General features: G+C 39.7%; 2 protein-coding genes across 3 annotated transcripts in view; one reads left to right on the top strand and one right to left on the bottom strand.

Moving 5' to 3' along the window:
- Positions 1-10,442, bottom strand: part of arhgef25a (Rho guanine nucleotide exchange factor (GEF) 25a) — a 48,419-nt gene extending 37,977 nt beyond the window's left edge. For both annotated transcript variants that reach the window (XM_032521009.1, XM_032521010.1), the window contains exons 1-2: positions 9,812-10,442; positions 8,611-8,749 (exon numbers count right to left, since the gene is read on the bottom strand). In XM_032521009.1, the coding sequence (XP_032376900.1) occupies positions 8,611-8,749; positions 9,812-9,907 (235 nt within the window). In that variant the 5' untranslated portion in view covers positions 9,908-10,442. The remainder of the gene's footprint in view (positions 1-8,610; positions 8,750-9,811) is intronic.
- Positions 10,443-19,840: 9,398 nt separating this feature from the next.
- The window catches only part of ankrd33aa (ankyrin repeat domain 33Aa), a 5,939-nt gene continuing 3,871 nt past the window's right edge, over positions 19,841-21,908 (top strand). The window contains 4 exon segments of the mRNA XM_032521583.1: positions 19,841-19,975; positions 20,484-20,799; positions 20,929-21,058; positions 21,156-21,296. Of these exon segments, the coding sequence (XP_032377474.1) occupies positions 20,542-20,799; positions 20,929-21,058; positions 21,156-21,296 (529 nt within the window). The 5' untranslated portion in view covers positions 19,841-19,975; positions 20,484-20,541.

Here is a 21,908-nt window from a genome sequence, read left to right as displayed (position 1 = left end):
GTGTGTGTGTGTGTGTGTGTGTGTGTGTGTTTGTGTGTGTGTGTGAGTGAGTGTGTGTGTATGTGTGTGCATTACAGTACATAGTGGGACATACTAACCAAAGAAACTCCCAGGTTTACTGGAGAGATGAGAGCGATGTTGATCCTCTGAATGAGGAGGAGTGGGCGACACAGATAAAATCTTCACAACATTTATAGCATCGTACTCCGCTCTGCATCAGCCAATCTGCTTGCTGCTTCCTCACGGCGACGGACACCTAATCACTCAATGAAATCCTGACTATGTACTATCCTGGCTAATAAATGGTGCAACGAGCTCCCTATTGACATTAGGACAGCTGAAAGTCTACACATCTTCCTCCGCAGGCTAAAAACACATCTCTTCCAACTGCATCTTAGCTAAGAAGATGATGCTACCAAAAAAAGAAGATAAAAATTTGCACTTTCATGTGGCCCTTACATGTTGCTCTTTGTAGTTTGGCTTATTTAAAGCTAACGTACTTGTACTCGATTTTTGCCGTTTGGAGTTTGTACACTTATTGGATTGGTTAAAAGCAACAGCTAAATTAAATGTACTGTAATACAATGTAATGATATATCATCAACTATACTCTCATCAAATACAGCAAATAGAAATACGTTTTTAAGAAGTTTTACTCATCAGTGTGTTTACCAGGCATCCACTGCAGGACTCTTTTACTTTTATTCTTTATACAGAAAATAATAATGTGTGCATGTGTGTCTAAGACTGAATGAGTGCTCAGAGAGTGCACATGGACATTGGTGACATGAGTTTGCATATATTTTGGAGGGGTTATGTGTCTTGAGGGGAAAACGCAGCACTGTCCACACACACAAACACACACACACACACACACACACTCACACAACCTTCTTCATAAAGCCTAATCATGGTCGTGATTATGTTGAAACTAAGAGCTGCTGACGTTGTTTAATTGCTAACATCGCAATACACTCTAAGTGTGACACATTTCGATGTGGGCTTGTACTCAATCAACACTACATTATGATTCGTCAGCCTTACAGATGAAATCTGAGTTTGTTGACTTGCCAATATAGTATCCAAGGAAACAACTGAAGACGTAACCAACACAAGAAGGAAAATGAAAAAGGTTGTTGATGATGCTATTATGAAATCTGCATGTTCTGAGACCCAACCAATTATTTTCTGACCAACAAACAGCATTTCTTTCTGCTTGAAGCCGCTTAGCTTATGACTCAGTATGCAATCTAATCCAATTTTTGCAGCACTTATCACGCCATGATGCTCCTTTATACACAAGCTACAATCCGACTGCGTAGAAATAACCACCTGGTAACTGCAACAAAGACAAGCACCCACTCAGGCTCCTCTTTGGGGCCATCGACAAAAGCATGACAAGGCTAGAGTATCGGCTGTCAGAACCAACATGCAAGAATACACACAAGCATACACATCCCTGAGGTGTACTGTCAAGTGCTTCAGTGGTCAGCATTGCTGTCTCTCCAGCATCCATCTCTCCACAGTGACAGGGTGGTGGCAGATTGCTATCAGGATGTTTCTGTCGTCTACAGGAGACAGTGAGAGCAAACAGAGAAGCCTGGCTGCCTCACCCATTAGCCACACAAGTGTACAAACACAAAACATTAAACTTTACTCTCTAACCCTCACTTACAAACATACAGAGCAGACTAAAACAACTATGACATGTTTGAGAAGAATGGGAGAGAAATCCTACAGTGACAGTTATGTTATCTATTCTCAGGTTCAGACAGCTGCTGGGTTTCTCCAAGCAACACTTACACTCTGCACAGATACAGATAGATCGCAATCCTCCCCCCTCCTCTTCCCGGCCTCCCTCCATCTCTTCCTTTCTTTGCTTATAATGGATTCTTAAATTGACTGTGATTGAAGGGGCAATTCACCAGAGGAATATAGAGCAGTGCTGCTGAATGTCTTCACTTGTCTAATGCTGATATGGCTGCCAAACACTGTCTGTATAGGAGAATCCAAACGGGTAGAGAAACAATGCATTTGACAGAAGAACAGAGGATTTAAATGAAAACAAGATTTAACGTAGACACTAAGACAAGAATCCGAGGGCAAGGCATTACAAATTGAGCGAGGGCTGTTCTACACAAACAGTGTAGAAAAAAAACACAGCAGAAAAATAATAAAGAATTGCATGAGGTGAATGCAGGTTAATCTTTCCACGTGCTCCTAACGAAAAGGATGCCAGAGTGTGTTTCTACAAGACACCCAGTAGGGGGCATTTGTACTTGTTGCATAAGGTTGATTGGTTGGTTTATTCACTTGGCAGTGCTGCTTCAAAGCTGCTTTTGTTCTTATTCTACTTTCATAGAACTTTCATATATATATATATATATATATATATATATATATATATATATATATATATATATATATATAATTTTATTTTATATTATTTTAATTTATTTCTGCAATAACAGCATCACTAACTTTTGGATTATAAAATATTTCACATTATATAGAATATATACACACAGAATGGCCAATACTGACTGGTAGTTGGTATACTGAATGCAGATTTTTGGGACTGATAATGTTATTTCTGTGTATTAGACATGATGTTCAACACCTACAGTATCACTTTCTTAGTATGGAATGAAACCTTTGAATAAGTGAATACCAAAATTGGCCCAGGAGACATGTGCAAAGCCCTGAATGCTGAAATGTTCCTCCCCTGGCTTAAAGGGGGAGAGAGGGATGTGAGGTGAGTTGTGCATTAACACCCATTCATCTCTCTACTTTTATCTCTCTCTTTACTCCCTCACTCCTTCCACCTCTCTCTCTCGCTCGCACTCTCTCTCCTCATCTCTCACACGAGACACAAGAGACAAAGATGATTCATCTGCACATGTACACTTGTGCAGACGTGGAGAAAGAGACCTTACAGTGATGGAGGTAGAATAAAATCCATACATGTACATTCACACCGGACTGGATTTAAAGGCTTGTCTAAAGATAAGCACGCTAGTAGATGGATGTGTGCGTTTGTGTTTGAGCCAAGCCAGCCAAACAAGAAGAATGTATCGTCTTTCCACTCTGTGTGGGAGACAGTTATTCACATTTAGGAGGCATGTTCAGAGAGGAATCTCGAGTATGATTTATGAATGTAAATCAGCTCATGTAAATACAATTTCCAAATGTTCTTTTGTAGGGACATTCCCGGAACACCGATACTGCAAACACAATACACCCTGCTGGATTAAAATCATTCATAATGTACAGAATTAATGCACAAGCTCTTAAGCTGCAGATGAACAGGCAAATTCACAGAATTCAAATGATATACAGTAAGCATGCATACTAATAGCTACAGCATGTCTCAGTTCAGCAGATATGCAGTTGCTTCTTCGCAGTGTGTTCCCCAACCCCCCACTGACATTAACCTCTCTTCACCCCATCAGCCAGCTGAAATCCTGCCAAAATATGCTCACTTAGATTTTCCTTCCTCCCTCTCCCTTGCTGTTTCTCCCTTAGTTCCTCTTTCTTTTTTCTTCCTCTCATCATCTCTCAGCTGAGCGCCAATTAAGGCAAACTGGCATTCTGGACAAGCTAGGGTGAGGGGGAGATTTGTGGCTTTTGGCTGAGGTCCCATCACAGAGCAGAAGTCACAGAATAACTGTCCTGTTCTTTTCTCTGCTGCTGTTTGGCAGAAATCTGCCATTTTGTTCAATTAGAATAAACTGTACTGCTGGCATACACCAGGGAAACAGACAAGGGGGTTGCTCTGTTTTTGTGTACTTCACCAGTAGTACCACTCAGTACCTCCCACTATTATACCTTATCATGCAGTGCAGCTCTTGGGCAGCTCTGCATTACACAGGGAGGAGGTACACCACCCATAGAGACTTGTTTCTCAAAACATCCATGATACTCACGTACCACCCACAATTACGAGCATACACTCAGAGCCACACTATACATTCACACAAACACATACTCCTTACCAATTGTTTTCCATCCAGCTCCCCTTTTTTTCAGCAAAACTGGTTATGGTACTCAAACCGGAACTTGTCAGTTTTACTCCTCTACCTGACCCACAGCTTCCCTCCTTCCCTTTATTTTTCTGGAGCCAGTCTGTGAACCTTGCTCTAGATGCAGCAATGCTCGCACTGAGACTCTGGGACTGCTGCTGACTGTGTTCAAGGCATAGAACTTAGCTAAAACGCCACCCAAAGGAGAAAATGTTAATTAAACAAAAACGAGCCCTGGGACAACACATGGTTAGACACTGCTGCTTTATCATTGGTCAATAATTGCTGAGACAAGAGGTTTTACTGTCAAGGGAAAGGCAGATTCAGTCATAAAAAGAAATTAAGAGATAGTGTTTCTGCTACATTAGATTCCATCTGAATCAGGCTGGATAAAATAGAAAACCACAATTTTGATTTTTGTTGTGCAGTATGTGCCTGAGACTGTGTTCATGGTTATCAAGCTGCCTCCTTTCTTCCAGGTCAGTCTGTGATCTAAATGCCAGCTGTGCTGCAGATCAGTGACCTGTGAGGTGTCCTGCCTGACCTACGCCTTCCAGCTAGCCCTGCCTGACCCACTTCACTGAAAAACAACATGAACTTCAACTACAATGAACATAAATTAAACTCATATACACAAATAGAATTCTTTCTTTTTTTACTTAATTATTTATGTAAAAAGGATACAATCACATATTTCGGAGGGTTTGACACTGCCACTACAAATCTTTTACTAATAAACAACCTGTGGTCCTTAATCCTTTAAAGTACCATCAATGTGAAAGTGGTTGCTCGTAGTGATAAACCCACAGAGATTTATCTAAATCTGCCGTTCCCCCCAGATTATATCGAGTTTAGCTCATTGTTTATCTGTTCAGTCTAATCAACACCGCTCTTATAGCGCCATGTTGGGACACCGCAGGAAGCTGTTTTAAGGGAAAAGTTTAAAGAAAAGAAAAAACATGGTACACTACCTGCTCAGCACCAAACAGTAGAGGGTATAAAGTTAGAAACTAGCAGCTAAAGAGTCAAATATTTCCCTAAAGGAGTTGGTATAGGGACCATTAACAGAGCTAAAAGAGATTAAATATTGGACTTAAATCGGCCATAATGATAATGTTGCTCTGTAATTGCTGGATTTGAAAATGAGCAATTGTTTATTTCCACTGTAGAAGGTAATAACAGTAAAAGGTGATGATGTGTGTCAGGTATGTCAGAGCTGGGATCATGGCTTGTTTCCCATGCCAAGTGGTAAAAAGGTCAGTTGTTGCAGGCTCTATAGCAAGCTTAGGAACTTTGCCAACATTGCCAATTCAAGACAAATTAAATCCATGTGCTAAGAAGTGCACATATCCGTGAGGTTAATGGGCTTTATTTCACAAGAAGACTTTTCAGAAAGCGTGGGATCTATAAAGGTCAAAGGTGCAGATAACAAATTCAGGACTGTTCTTTGCCCAATGTTCCCAACAACATCAGGGGAGCATTGCAAAACAGATATGGATTATCAAACTGTCTTAACATCCCACGGAAACACAGACAGTACTTGGAAGAGCTTTTCAAATATGTATGACAACATGGGTCATGTCTAACAAAGTATAGGCCTTTATACACAAAGGAAACATTTGCTATTCATGCAAGTAGCACTAATTATGTATAATCTGATCAGAATTTATTTCTTGCGACACTGTACATATCTTCTACATCATAGAATAAATGTGTTGTTATTGATGTCATAATCATGTAAATAAACACAACTACACTATACCTGTGTGAGGTAATGCTGTCTAATATATAGCCCTAACAATACAACATGATGCTGCTTCAGGTTGATCTCTGCCAATTTAACGTCACACACAGTTCAGTCCCAGAGTTCTTTGTGATCATTGGATGATAAACTCCCCCAGCCTCTCACGAAACCAGATATGTACAAGGGCATGCAAATTCTACACCCCACATCTGCTCATGAATTTGGTGAATGATGTCATTTAGGTATCACTTTTCATCAGTAGAATGAACAACTTTTTGGAAACTCAAGACACTAACAGACTCTTGTTGTGATTTTAGTCTTTCAAATCCATTCAGGTATCTATCTGTAGAAAAAATTTGAAACTGTAAAAAACCCTATTCTTGTGCATTGACTATGACAAATTTGTGGTACAGAGAGTGTTATGCAAGCGTTCCTCATATTATGTTGCCATAAATGTTCATCATTATTTCTGTATGTCTAACAAAATATCATGTTTCTTATAAATAACACAACTTGTATAACTTGTTCTACCTTAATAGTGAGCATGTGTTGTGTGCAAATGAGCACATTCAAAGTTCAATAGAGATGTGGATGGCTTGTGTGTCTGTGCACATGAGCAATGTTGTGGGTCAAATACACCACTGTTTATTTTTACTGGTTCTGTGCATTTCATGTTGATACAGCTTCATGGATTTTACCTTGAAAAAGACAATATCGTAAGAAACAGAGTTTGCACACACATGGCGAGTTTGGACACACATGGTCGTCCATCACTGATCGGTGTTACAAAACAGACACTGTAGACTCATATTGTCTGGGAAGAGAGAGAGTATGAACTACATGGTTGCTGGGATATGAGGGGCCATGAGGCAGAGAAAAAAACTGATGAGATTTGAGAAAAATGTGTTCAGCAGCTCTGTGTATTTGGAGGGGAAGCCAGGTCAAAAATGCCACTGTTGTAGACATTGCTTTGAGGAAAATGCATGGGGGATTGGAGAACAAAATGAAGAGGAGAGGGAAGGCAAAACTGGAGTAAGATGCTCTACCAAGAAGGGGGAAGAAAAGAAAAGAAAGCTGGATTGAGAAATTGGAAAAATGGATCTGAATTTGTGGAGGTTGGCCCTGTCCTGTGATTCCTGGGAAGCCACTAGGCATGTTGTGTCTAACATATAACAGATGGCCATTATGGCCCTGTGAACCACGTCTTTAAAGAAAACAGGGGCCTCTCCTCTTTTCCCTTTTCTTCAACTGACACAGCAAGGGATGGAAACAACACTATGACCTCTGCCAGTCAAACCATAGTGTATGTAATCACATGTTCTACATTTTTGAAGATCGACTCTGTCACATGCATACAAGTTAATTTAGGCTGTACAGAAATCCCACCTTAATTAAACCTTTTGATGTTTATTAGTTAGTTATTTTCAAAGACGTTCAAAATAAGAATTGTTCATTTAGAATCTAAATGAATAATTTAGACTTCAGAAATTATGATTCAAGTTTTTATTGTCAAAATTTTAGATAATAAAAACTTGAACCATAATTTTTCATTATGGGAATTCATATTGGTTTGATTATACGGAGAGCCGATAAACAAAAATACTTCTCGTCCAGCTATACTCTGCTACAACAACGTCTGTATCTTGTTGTTGTGGTTCAGATGTTTTTCCGCCTCGTGTTTCATTGATTTTCCATCCAATTTCCTATCCGGAGGAAATTGGGCTACGCAAAAACAATTGAGCAAAGTAGCTTGTCTGGGACTGGAATAAACACAATCCCTTTTTGGTCATCGTCCTTCCACATGGCTCCAAATAATGCATTTACTTTACCTTCTTTATTTTTTTTGTTTTTCTGAGCTGGGCACTAAAACAATATTTGGCAGTATTAACCTCAACAACATACCCTGTCCGAAGACCGATACAGATAAGCATCGCTGGCAGCTTCCTCTGGCCTCACATACATCCCTTCTGTACACCATGTTCTCTTCTGCACAACAGTTAGTGGTCCAGCCACATTGTATTCGCCACCAAACCCCCCGTATGTACACACACACTCCCTCTAACCCAAACCCAGATCTTGCTACAAAGATCCTTTTGTTCCATTCGACTCAAGGAAAATGGCAATGCACGCAACCTTTTCAAAGCTGAATCAGAATCAGTGCAACCAACAGTGTTGGGGCAGAAGGGGAAGGGAGTTCAGCTCAACATGTTTTCTTGCCCCATCTGGAAAGTGTTGCATGTGTATACACACAAGGACTCTTTCTCTCTCAAACGTACTTATGTATGGTACATTACAGCATAGCAATTTGCTCCTAATAGAGGATACAGAGGGTGGAGTTTAATAAGAGTTAACTACCAACACTCAGGTGATTCCAATGTGATACTTTCCCTGAAGTTATTACTGCTAATGACCACCATCAGATATGGCAGATGGGCCTGTTTTTATCCTGAATTCACATGTGGCTCACATGCAAAAGCAGGCTGAGCTTAAACTGAAGGCCTGGGCAGCAGCTCGCGTGGCAGATACACATTTATAGGTTCAAGTTTAATTATGCCATAAATCTTGACTCAAGAAATCATCACTACATATATGTCAACAGTATCAGAGACTGCAGGAAGCATTTTTTTTATGAATGTGATTGAGTGCTGAGCAGACTGTTTCAGACCACTGCACAGAAATCCGAGACATTTTGCACAAAGAATCAAAGCTGAGGCTGGAGGTTTGTGTTTGAGTGAGTTTCTGAATTCTGACCGGTTTGGTGAAGGACAATGTTTGGACTAGCATTGTGGGTCTGGGGTTCAAAAAATGATCTGTTACGCTCAGTGCAGCCCTTTCAGTTCTTACCTGTTCTTTGTCTCCGCTCTGGGTTTTCTGTTGTAGTGGCCTGCTGCTCCCACTCCAGCCCCCCTGGCTCCCACTGGCCCTGCACAGGCCCCTTCACCTCCTTGCTTGATGGGAGGTCCGCCTCACCCCCCTCTGAGAGCTACACACAGAAATACCTTTGTCAGCGGTGGAGCCCTGCTCTCAAGGAGGAAGTGATTGTAAGACTGTAGAGAGTGCTTATGGTCACATAACCACAACATATTTCACCAGTGGCTGTGTTTTTCCTCTATTCCCTGCATCCTTTCCATCCTTTTCTCCATTATGCACTAAGCAAAATTGATTGCAACAGAAATCGCTGAGGTTCAACTTCTGCCACATAGCTTGGATAAGAACTACTTCTCAGACAACACTTTAAATCTATTTAGAAACCCAGCAGCACCAGAGTAGAGGTTAATAGAGGTAGTTATCAGTATTTTTCAGGGATGGAGGGAGATTGCAATCACTGTTATGTTTTTTACCATTTTCTGCCAGGGAGGAAATGATTTATCAAGATAAACAAAGAGAAAGAAAAGTTTTTATGGCAAACCCATATGGATCTTTTGGTACACTCTGAAATCAGAATGTTTGAATTTCTAGATGTTAATACATTAATACAATAGTAGTTCAATCAAGTTTATTAAATACAATTTGTGTAAGCATTTTACGTCAGACTTCATATTGGTTTTGGAGATTTGAATTTAAAGAAGAGGGTAACAATGGTTATGTTTATATTTAAGAATGTAAATCGACCAACCAACTAAACTAGAAAACACATACTTCAGGAAACCAGATCACCCGTAATGTAGACCCTTTTCTGTTTTAATGGCAGATAAAGGAAAGGAAAGAAGAAAGAAAATGTAATATGCTGTGTTGCAGTAGGGCGACCTGCATGAGTTTGTTTATGGTCAGATGGTTGAATCATCACTGCTCTGGTTCCTGTTCCTCTCAAACATCCAAGATTCCTCCCAAGCACTGAACAGAGACAAGCAATCCTTCCCTCCCTCTCTCTCTCCGCTCTCTGCTTGCCCATTTTAGGTTAATGACCAAGTTATAGAGGTGACACAAAATAAACTTGGTATGCATCATGCAGCGCAAACCCTTCAAAATAGCTCCACATGTGCTTTCTTACCATTATGCTTTCATATAAACAGCCAGTAAATACACAAACAGACCTACAACTTACCCACTGTTGACTGGGCATAGCCACAGAAGTTAGCATGTCAGCCATGGCTCCCAACATCTGGTCAGTGCGTCCCTGATTCTTCTGGAGAGCCTTCATTCTCCACAAACGGCAAACAAAAACTCACCTCAAATTATTCTCATCGGCTGTTGGGACCTTCTCTCTCTCTCTCTCTCTCTCCCTCTCACTCTTGTGCCCCTGCTTTCCGCTCTTTTAGCGTGTCTCACAGCACACTGTGCCACAGTTTGGAGCCGAGCCAACGCAACCTGACTTGTCTAGTCGGACACACAGGAAACCTCATGCACATGAATAACTGATCCTGGAAGAAGGGGGCATGTTTCTGTCTGGACAGGAGCCTCAGAGCTTGTCCCTCCTTGTCCCTTTGACACCTCCCCCAATTCAGACACAGGTGAGCTGGTACAAGGCGTCTCTACCTCTGGCTTAGTCCAGTGAAAATTTCCACCTTGTGCTCTCAACATAAGCTTCTCCCGGAAACTTAGATAGAAGATTTTCTTTGGCCTTCTTGAGCAGAGTCAACTGTCCTCATCTTTGTCTAAATGAGGAGTCTAGACAGTGTAGAAGTAGTTCTCTGTGAGGTTGTTCTTCTCCTGTCTTTCAATCTGAAAGCTGAAACGGTGAGCCATGACTTCAAGACTGAGCACATCACCCTCCTTGGAATCCTCCTTTCTTGTTCTTCATTGGCTATAGAGGATCACCACCCCCCTTCCCAAAACCTCTCCTCCTTCCATTAGTCTTGCTCTTTTTTCCTTTTTTTCCTCCTCGTCTACACTACCTGGATTTGTTCCCCAATCTTAAACTATCTCAGTCTTTTCTATATATCTTTCTTCTGGTCTTTCTTTGAAATATCCTGGCACCCTACACTCACTCTTCATCTTTGACCAAGTCTCAGGCAGTGACACATGGATTGTGTGAACTCTTGAGCAGCGGGGCAGCCCCAAATAAGGTATGAATACACAGCCCATGAAGCTCTACTTCAACTACTAAACTATTTAAAAGACTGTCACTGATTGTGCAAGTGTACACACACACACACACACATCTTACACAACTTATTTAACTGCTAAAGTACTGACTAGTCAAACCAGTAGTGTTTCTTTGTGGCTACTTGAAATAGTATTTGCTATTAAAAGTTGATGGCTTGCCATATTGTTTACTGACAGTTTGACCCTGTGCAGTGTGTATCATGGAAAGACACAAACACAGCCAAGGTGAACATTCAGGCAACACGATTGTTGATCACCTGTTATTGAGAATTATCGGTAATAATATAGACAGGTCACCGTACAATAAATTACCCCTAATGATCATCCTAATGTCAATTTCTATGGCTATTCAAGTTATTTAAAGGTTTTTCTGCAGAATTTAATAAAGTGTTGCACCTAGAAAAAAACAGATAAATCACACTTCATGCACTGATAATTTCAGGTTTTGACCTATTTATGACAAGGCACAGTAATCACAAATATGAGACAAGTAGTAACTTGGCAATTTATGTTATTGAGTTACACACAAAACATAGCAAAAAGAAGATGAAGAAGATGAGGCAAGAGAAGAAGAGTTAAAAATTGCAATGTTGACGTGATGAGAATGCTAGATGAAAAGTCATGGATCACCAAAGACATTAAAATTCATCCTGAGAAGAACATGAATATGTGTAGAAATATTTCACTCAAATGTCAACTTCATTGAGATCCTAAAGGGTATCACCAAAGGTCAGTGGGATTCATCCTCTACGGACCATGAATGCCTGAACAAAATCTCTTGCCAATCCATTACAATAGTTGTTGAGATAGTACAGTCTGCTAAATGCAGACAGGTCTGAAATGATCATTTTATTGAGCATGTTTACTGTAAAAATCCGAACTTGGTAAGTTCTTTAACAGAAACATTTTTCAATCTGCCTGGAAAAACAGCACTTAATCATGTTTTTTACAGTTCAAATTACCCTCACTCACATTTATATGTTATAAAAAGTATTACTGACACTGTGAGTTATTAGTGTGTGATTATGATTCCCAAATATGTAATAATTCAAGCTATAAGGTTGTAACTTTTGATAAATCAAAGTTTTGACAGACACTGTAAGGATTTAAGTTTTATCCATGGAGAAATACTTTATATATTAATACAAAGCCTTGAAAAACAGGTGTGTTTGCTAGAAATCAGTAGACTCAGACAGTATTTGTCTTTTGTGCCTTAAAATTCTATAAATTCTTGTACAACTGTCTGAGACAGTTGAGTCTTGCAGACAGTATAAAATGCAGCAGGAATATTTTTGGACAACCTATGAAGAATGTCTTAGAGCTTTTAACTTCTACTGAGCCCAAGTGCAGCCTGAGATCATCACTCTGTCCTGTTTTGGTCACACACAGTCTAGGCCAGTGGGTGGTTGAACTTCCTCCACACTGTTATCCCAAATTAATTAACTTTACTAGAAATGAAGAAGGTGAAATTTAACAGGTCAAGTTGCATTAACACAGAGCAGTAAGTTGATGCAGTAGACAAATCAAGTTTACATTACTTATTACTAAGAATCATTAGTAAATATAATATATATAATATATACATATTTTAATTCTGAATTCATGTTGTCTAAAATAAGCATGTTAAATTAAAGTTTTAGTGCATAACTTTTTTATATCAATGAACCTCCGTTAAATTCAAGCCATTGCCAGATGAGTTGATACAAAGCTATTTAAGACTATCAGCTCCACATAACTCTCTCTGTATTTCTCAGTATGGCTATGTTCAGAAACTGGTGTCCTCCGGCAACATCCTCGCACATAAAATCGAGTCAAGATAATGATTCTTCTGTAGAGTACATCATGTTTTTTTAATCCTCTGTGTCCTCCTTGGCTACTGCGTGGTGGAGGGGTGGGGGTGGTGTGCGATCGGTAAGTATAATTTTGATAAGCCAATAGTTTTGTTGTCATTACTTGGAATTCCTCATGGGGGAGACAGAAACTACTCACTTTAGCTTTGAACATGCAAAGAAACACAACCAATAGAAAACATTAGGCTACATATCACTGCTAAAGAAATAATTTGTTTACATAAATGTGTTTTTTTTCTTTTATGACAGAATGATTTTAAGAACAAAGTTTTCAATACATTATTAAAACACATTTATTAAAACACACTTTAACTAGCACATAAACTGTTGAACATAAGAACATACATTTTTTTCCCATGAGCCTTTTGCATTATTTTAGCATAAAACAGTTCAAATGACCCCGCCCCACCCATACAGAAACTTAAACTCCTTTGTTATCTCTGCTTGATATGTTCTGTGCACTGCATACTCAACCTCATTATTACAAACAACTCATTTTAGTAATGAATATGTTTTTTAACAAAACATGAACGAATAAGTAGTAACCACTGAAAAGTTTAATTACAACTAAATCTGGGTTTCCAGTGCATGAGAGCCTCTACAGATCTGAAGACCTGCCCATCATAAAGGTCGCCACATCGATGTCTTTATTTAATTCTTGCTTTAATTATACTGTTGTTTCTCATTATGTATTGGTCACATTTGTTTTGAAAGTAAACTCCCAAAAACAGATTAAATGATGATGAAAGATGAAAGATAAAAGCTAGCCCACAAGTCATGTAAAGACATCCCTCCCTAATTTTGGATGAAAAGCATCTACACAATTCTCTCCACTGCATACACCTAATTCCTTTGAGCTTTCAATCAAATAGGGGCATGACAAACACACACAGAGGAAATAACCTCCCACGGGAAGAGGAGGAGTTGTCCATTTCTCAATTTCTCTCGTATAAAAAATATTTTTTGCAGTTGAGGATGTAGGTTATCTTTCTTGATTAAAAGACAGTGGTACATTTCTCTCAGTCACTGACCTGTTCGAAGTCTGTTAACATTTGCCCAAGACAGGGCAATTAGACTTGCTTGCAATGAATATGGGAACAGCTGGGATTGGTCGTAAGCACGAGGCCACAGGCATCACTCCAGATTGGGCTAAAGCAAGAATAAGCCCAACAAAATATTTTTGCTCATCATGCCAGACATTAATCATATTCAAAACAATGTTGGTTTTCTAAGTTTAATGCTGTCATAAATAACACAATGTTCCATTGTCAACAAAGGAGAGATTGTTAATACTCCAAAATATGAATCCAGAAATATTCCCCTTGGTGTTGTTTTTTAAATCCATATACCCTCTTTAATTATAAATACTACTATACAAGACCTTAAGGCAGAAATATGAGAGAACATTCAAAAGTGACTCGTCACTTGATAATTGTCATATTTGTGTCTGCTGCTAGTGTGAAGTGTGTAAGCAGAAAATAAAATGGTAAATGTTAATGCTTTGGTGGTATTTTAAATAAAAAATGAAATATGGATTAGAAAAAACTCTGCAAAGGGTAATAATTCTGGATTCTGGTTTTGCACATTTTTCTTTCTCATGTCCTTAATGCATTTGTATTTGTTTAGCCTTATATTTTATTATTTATACTGCTTTGTTGTGTTGTGTTTTCTCTGGGTGTACTCAATATTTAGCTATTTTATTTTATCAAATATAAAAAAAAAAAACGTTTTAATTGTGTTCCATAATACTAAACAGGTCTAACTATGGGAGCTTATTACTTCTGTGTTTTTGGCATTTCTCTGTTTTTCTGAAAGCTCTGGATGCTTTTCCTCTAAACTATTAGGGAGAGATGTCTTTTCATAATGCATGGGCTAGCTTTCATCTTTATCAGAGCACAATTACAGTAGTCACCGGCTGCAGTGAAGACCTTAGAGAAATTACTGGCAGAGGTGAAGATGTAAGAGAGCATGAGGAAACCAAAAGCATGTAGTTGGAAGAAGCAATGCTTGCTTACAACAACCACTTTGTGGTCATACACTGTTTTCACATCACTCACACTAGCCATTAGCACAAGGTCAAGACTGACTGTGGACACATCATTATCGCCTTCTCTAAACCAGGGCAGCTACTGTAAAAAAGAAGCCAACAAGCCTGTTGTACCCAGTTCATGCAAGCTAACTTTTGTTGCATCTCTCTCTCTTTCTCATTCCCTGTCACATCTCCACTAGCACTATTCATATAAGCATGCCTAAAAAGAATTTCAAAAAGTCAGACTTGTACTGCATTGCTTTCTAAAAGAAATACTTTAACTCTTAAGATTTCATGTGGATGAAACTAAAACTAAAAGACATGTTTCAAAAACTCACAACATGTGACTATTATGAGCACTTATTAGGAAGCACAGAGAGTGAAAGAATACATTGAAGGAGTTGTGGTGTGCATTTTCATACTTATGTACTTCTTTCTGTTTCCTTTACCTAACTTAACCCTTTACCCAGTCCATAGCAAGTTTCATTTTGGCTAAGTAAAAGGTATGAGTACTCCAGCTCTAAACAATTAATTTCCTTTGTGTGCAGTATTTCTCACTTGTGCGTTATTCACCCACCCTTGAGTCAAAGTACAGACACCACAAACTTCCACTTTCCATGGCAATAATTTCTGCCAAATCCCCCATAATCTCTTCCTTGCCATACATAACCAAGTATATCTCTGTTTCCTTCTATTTACCTGATCCCTGCTGGCTTTCAGACATTTTAAAACAAGTAGTGTAGGGGGGCTTCAGTCTGTTAGCCACATGCTGGAAATAAAATAGCAGATGCTCACAGAGTCTGAGCGTAGTGACCAGTCTGTCCAACTATCTTATATTAGTTGAGCAAAAGGCTGTCTTTAGAATCCCTTACTAAGATGGCTAAACTTAGTTCATTGCTTCCCAAGCCCCTTTCCAAGTGCCTTTGCTTTACCAGTGACCTTTGCTGGATATTCCGGTGTCTGGGGAGAAGTGTAACTGCCTTTTGCAGTGATGAGTGAATGACTCTGTGAGGAATTTGCAGAATAGGAGCAAAATAACTCTGACCCTAAAAGGAAAGTGTGAGTATCAGTAGGTGGGAATCAGAACAAAATGTTCTTTAGCTCATTCATCAGATTAGGAGTCATTTATAAAAATCTGTTGGATTTCTTTTTAGAAAAACTGCAGCAGTTGAAGTGTGCTGTGCTGCCCTCGTCTGGAAAAGCAGTTGGATCATTCCTGTATATCTAACAGGATAAGGGAAAACAAACACACACCACTACCCCACCCTGTTGTGCCAAATGTACTTCCCTTTCCTCTGCACTTCCTATCAATTTCATTTCTGTTTTGGCCGTTCACCAGCTATAAACACACTTCACCCCCAACCATGCCCTTTTCTTCCTCTTCCTGTGTTTCATCATATCAGTAAGGAGTAAAGAACCACCTTAGGCACTTGTGTCTATTATAAACATGGCACCTTTTAATAAATGGGTCAGGTTAGTGTGCCACTATAGGTCTGATCTGATGGTTCACAGCCAAAAAGGCAGCTTCTGATAAGGAATTGGTTGGGGCATTTGATGGGATTTAGTGAGATTACGTTGTTGGAGGTGTGTCCACTTCAGATGGCTCAGATGGATCAACCACTATAATTCTCAGGATCAAAATGCTTTTAAACGAGTGTCCAACTTGTCACAGTAGATTTTCTCAGTCAAGCTGGGTCTCTACAGTGATAGACATCTGACATCAAAATAATGTGTCTCTTTGATAGTGCTGGCATGAAGAACTTGATTATAACATGTTAATTGTTTCACTCAAGGCAAAGTGAAGACATGTAAGTTCAGAGCAAACAAGATGTGCCTTGTTGTAAGTTTGTGGATATATTTGAAGGTGATGTAGACAGCAACTGTAACGTACAGTGAGGATTCATTTATATGGTTATTTTAAACTTGAGCTGTCTCTAAATATCTTGTTGAACCACATGCGCAAGGCTCATGTCAAAACACTGCATTACCCCATTTTGATCAGAAGAGGGCAGTGTGCCAATGTCACTCTAACAGAAAGGAGCTGTTGCATTAAGCAAACTAAATTCCCATTCACAAAGTTACAGATTGGCCCTACTTCCATTCACTATCAGGGTTATTTTATTTACATGCAACTTTAATGCCACGTCCTTTTTTCTGTGCTATGAATAAACCAAGATATTCCTGTACACAAATGGAATTCGGCCATCACAACAAAAGGGTCCTGGTCACAGTTCAAGCAGAGCGCTTGAACCAATGTGAAACTAGTAAAAAGAAGTTAATTAAGGTATCTTAATCTGGTTTCTTACATTTGCAATATAACATTACTTGTTATATTTCAACGTTTGATATTTCTTTTGAAGGAATCGTGACCTGCTCAAGAAGACAATTATATCACATATTGATGAAACTCTGGAAACTGAAACAGTAAATAAAAGTGTAAGTCTGTCTTGATGTGGCTGTGGTTTAGAGCAGGGGTCTTCAACAGGGGGTCCGCGACCCCTAGGGGGTCCGCAGAGGTACTGCATGGGGGTCGCGAAAGTTTTGGTTGATTAGACTTTTTTTATATTCCCCCCCCCCCACCCCCCCCCTGCAATTTTTTCCACTAATTGAAATGTCTTTAAATCCACATTAACATGAATTCAACACACTGTAGTAAACAGATAAATGGAGGCAGAAGATGTCTTTCAGTCATCAATGCACACATGGCACTATAGGACCAGTTTGATATAACACAATGTTATACAATATATATAATTAGGGGGTCCCCGCTCCATCTCGCCATCAGTTTGGGGGTCCTTGGCCTGGAAAACGTTGAAGACCCCTGGTTTAGAGGAAGAGCGGGTTGGTCATCATCAGCAAGATTGGCAGTTTGATCCCGGCCTCCTCTGGCCACGTGTCAAAGTGTTCTTGAGCAAGACACTGAAACCCAAGTTGCTCTCTGGATTGTATGTAGCGTCCACTGCTCCTAATGCTTAGGATTAGTTAAATGCAGAGATGGAATTTCACTACATTGTACTGTACGATTGTATTTGACAAATATAAAAGTTTCTTCTTCTTCTTGTTTTCATAGATGCCTAGTGTCTAGCGTGTAGGCATGTAGATTTAGCAAATCAGTTGCTTCCAGCCTTTACAGCATCTGTGTCGGTGTACAATGAGTTGTGTTTGTGTTTGCTTAGCGTCTCGTACTTTAGCATTTGTGTGCACGGCAGGCATCACAGAATGTCCATGTGTTTCAATGCATGTCTGTGTGTGTCATGCCCGTTGTGGAAATAATTACTAGCAAAGCCCCCTGGCTTAGAGTAACAGCAGGGTTAGTTTGTTTGTCCCAGCAAATGGATTTCCATGGGAAAACAGACCAAAGATGCTGTCTCCCATCACACAGACACACTAAAATTATTCAGGCAGGGGGTCCTCAGCAGGAGAGCAGATTAAGGAACCATAGCCTCCATGATTTTGTCACAGCACTTATTTGGACAGATAGGGAGTTTTTCTCTGACACAACAGACGGGCAGCAGAGATCTGTGGATGGACAGATTCGGAGAGTGCTGAGAAGACCAGCGACAGAGAGGAGAAAGAGAGAGCAGACTGTACGGGGAGCAAAGTTGGCTGCTGTCTGTTTCTTTCTCTTAATCCTTAAATCTTCTATAATCAGGATGAGAGGGAGAGAGCATGTTGCCTGACTTAAGACAGCAGGGTCTATGTTGGGACCTGGACGGATTGCCGGCTGATGAAGCAACCTAACTGGCCATCGGGAGAGATAGAGGGAGGGGGAAGGCATTCAGCCAGGGTCAGTTTGGGAAACTTTAACTTAACCAGTTTCTGCCAAGAGCCAACAGGACAAAAGGCAGTTCAACATATGAGGATGGTTTAACCACCAAGAGCAAATTCAAAAAGAGAGAAAAACAGAAAAGGACTAACCCATGGCTGGATTGCTTTAGGGTGAGACTTTACTATTACTATTTCTTCTAAAAAATATTTTTTTTAAAGTCACTTTGTTTGGCACAAATTATCTATTTTTTACATCTTCACTCCACAACTCAAATTTTGGATTCATAGGAAGAAGCTTGTTTAGATTCCAAAGTGTTGCTCAGGCCACAATGGCAGAGTTAAATAAGGAGCTTTCTATGTTTGTGCAGTAGGAGACATGTTTGTGTGATAGCAATCTTCATTCTTCTGCATGACACAATGCTGAAAAAGGAACATGTGTGTATAGGATTAATGGAGTTCTATCAGTTCTATCTGGCATTTAACGAGAGCTTATCCAAAAGACGCTATTACTCTAATAAATTGTCAGCAGGTGTAAAGCTGCTTCTGTGCAATCTGTGTGCCTAGTGCGTGGATATGGTGGCAGGTGTCGTGATGTATGCAGGGCCAAGGCATCCTGACAATTTAAATACACTCAATCGCTCACTGGAGAGCAATCAAGCTCTTTCTCATGCTCATCTGCAGCTCCTTCAAAACATTAATAAAGACTCAGTCTGTTATATTAAGCAGAGCTGCAAAGACAAACTGATTAATCAATTAGTCGTCAACTATTAAATTAATCTCCAACTATTTTGATAATTGATAAATTGGTGAGTCATTTTTTTGGGAAATTGTTTCATGATTCAAGCTTTTTAAATGTGAATATTTATGGGGTTCTTTACTCCTCTATGACAGTAAACTGAATATCTAGACATATAACATTTGAGGACGTCACCTTTTTTTAACCGTTTTCTGACATTTTATTCAACAACTAATTGGTTAATAGAGAAAATAATCATTACTTGACAATGAAAATAATTCTTAGTGGCAGCTCAAACCCTGAACCTGGGTTTTGAGAATCAGTGTCATGACTGGTTTAAAAATGTACTACATACAAACATTACATTTGCATTTGTATAGTTTAATGATTTATACCAAATAAGCACTGGATATCCCAGTGCACTTGTACTGCAGTGCAGAGTAAACCAGTAAAGACACCATGACAGATACTGTCACTAGCCTGGCCTTCCACTGCTTCCAGTACCATATGACCTTTCTTAACCCAGTACACTCCTCCTATGCCGTAATTCACATAAATATTTATATACAGTATGTCATGCACATTCTTACACATTTCTGAGCATTAATTACCTTAAAGTATATAATAGTGAAAATATTATAAGGCATAACCACTCTCTTCTTCTGATCTGTGATGGGCTGAGCTAGTAAACAAACACTGGCAAAAACGTGTCGCACAGTCAGCTTAACCATCTTGTAAATCACAGACTTATGGATCAGCCGCTCCAACAGAAGGGCAGAGGTGAGGTGAATCTTGTCATCCTCTTTAAGCACCGTCCCTTAAACACAAGGCCCTGCAGGTCATCAGAGACAACGTGATAACTTCAAAGGCTGCCAGTGTTTTGTTATTAGTCTTGGAGTCATATTTGAACTAGAGTACGATGCTTATTTGGAAAAGAAGACATTATACACAATCCTACTCTGGATAGCACTAAACATAATACATATGCACACAATTATTTTTGCGGTTCAAATCTTTACTGTCCTTCAGATGTTTATATCAGCAGCCTGTGGCCACCAAGCAGAGCATTTGTTTAGAGGCCATTATGGCTATTCTCCTACCACTTGCACCCACAAATAGCATTACAATCATCTAAATTAAAAATTAGCTGTTCATGCTGCTTTACTGGGCCAGTAATACTGGGTTTTCTATGCCTGCTGATAGGCACACAATTGCTGGTGGTAAGTCATGAATGTCACATGCCTGAGGGAAATCTAGAAAAAATAAATGTTGTTTTTTTCTATTCAAGATATGGGTGGTGTGCAGTAGACCTGACACCCAGGTGGGATCCCAGGCAGAAGGGTTCCATGGCTGCTGCAAATTATGACCCCCACCTGGGCGAAGGCCCAACTGAGGACTCAGTGAACCTCCTGGATGATTCTGACTCATGGAGTGTGCTTTCTGATGACTCAGTACTACCCGACTATGAAAGGGATGAAAAGCATACAGAGCCAGCTAAATCTTTGTATGAGGCCTGCGTTAGGAATGAGCCCACATCCCTCCGCAGGATCCTTGAGAGAGGGGTCACTGAAGATGAAGCCATGGAACTTGACATCAATGGCAGGGTGAGATGGATTTAAATTTCCTTTTGTGACTTTGACACAAACAAAAAACTAAAAAATCTGTATTTTTTCAACCAAAAAGGTTTAATAGTTTCATAAAGGTCAATTTATTTTTACTTTGTTCCCCCTCAGAATGGGCTGATGCTGGCTGTGGGCAAGGGATTCATAGACATTGTCACCACGCTGTACACATGCACAGTAATAGACATCAATCACCAAGACAATGATGGCAATACTGCCCTCATGATTGCTGCCCAGGCAGGTTTGTCTGATGACACATATAGCACATAACCTAAACCTCTAGTCTCCAATCAACCTACCAATATTAATATTATGTTTTTGTCGTTTTTTCAATCCAGGTTTTATCAGCATTCTGAACTATATCCTTAACTACTACTCTGGTGTGAACACCGAAGTCAGGGATCCCCGTGGCTTCACAGCCCTCATCAAGGCAGGCTTGCAGGGCCGAGAAGAGTGTGTGTCTGCCCTGCTGATGCATGGTAGGTTCGTGGTACATAAGATCTCCTATAAACTTTGCAGTATTTAATTCAGATAACTTGACAGGCAAACGGGAACATTGAATGGAATAGAAATATGTGTCAGATGTTCTTGGATTTGTTTTAAAACCCTGATTATTCATTAAAAAACTGACCTATTATGCATTTCCGTATTTTTTGTCATATCTATAATATTACAATGCCGGATGTTCCTGTTAAATGTGGCCAAAGCTTCAAATAATGAGGTAAATGTTTTTTCAGAGAAATCCCTGTTTGCAAAAACCGCAGATTTCTAGATGTTCTGAATGTTCTACACTTTCAATGTTTTTTTCTACTCTCTGCTCCGTGTCACGTCACACAGAGCTGGGTTTTAATGATTGGGCATCTGCTCTAGGCAGGCTACTGAAGCGTTTTTAAGCTGACTGCAGTGTTTACACTGTCACAATTAGGGCTGGAACGGTTACCCCATTACGTCCGTGTGAGCTCGTCACCGTCATCACTGCAAAAAAACATTGGCCTGCACGTGTGCATGGCCACGTTGTGTTTAATGACATGGACTCATTGATTCTAATGACATGGATTGTGCCTGATGACATTGTGTCTTACATGGATTCA

This window comes from Etheostoma spectabile, chromosome 7 (genome assembly GCF_008692095.1).
Source record: "Etheostoma spectabile isolate EspeVRDwgs_2016 chromosome 7, UIUC_Espe_1.0, whole genome shotgun sequence".
NCBI lineage: Eukaryota > Metazoa > Chordata > Actinopteri > Perciformes > Percidae > Etheostoma > Etheostoma spectabile.
The sequence above is the reverse complement of the archived record's forward strand: the minus strand, read 5'-3'. Positions and strand labels throughout refer to the sequence as shown.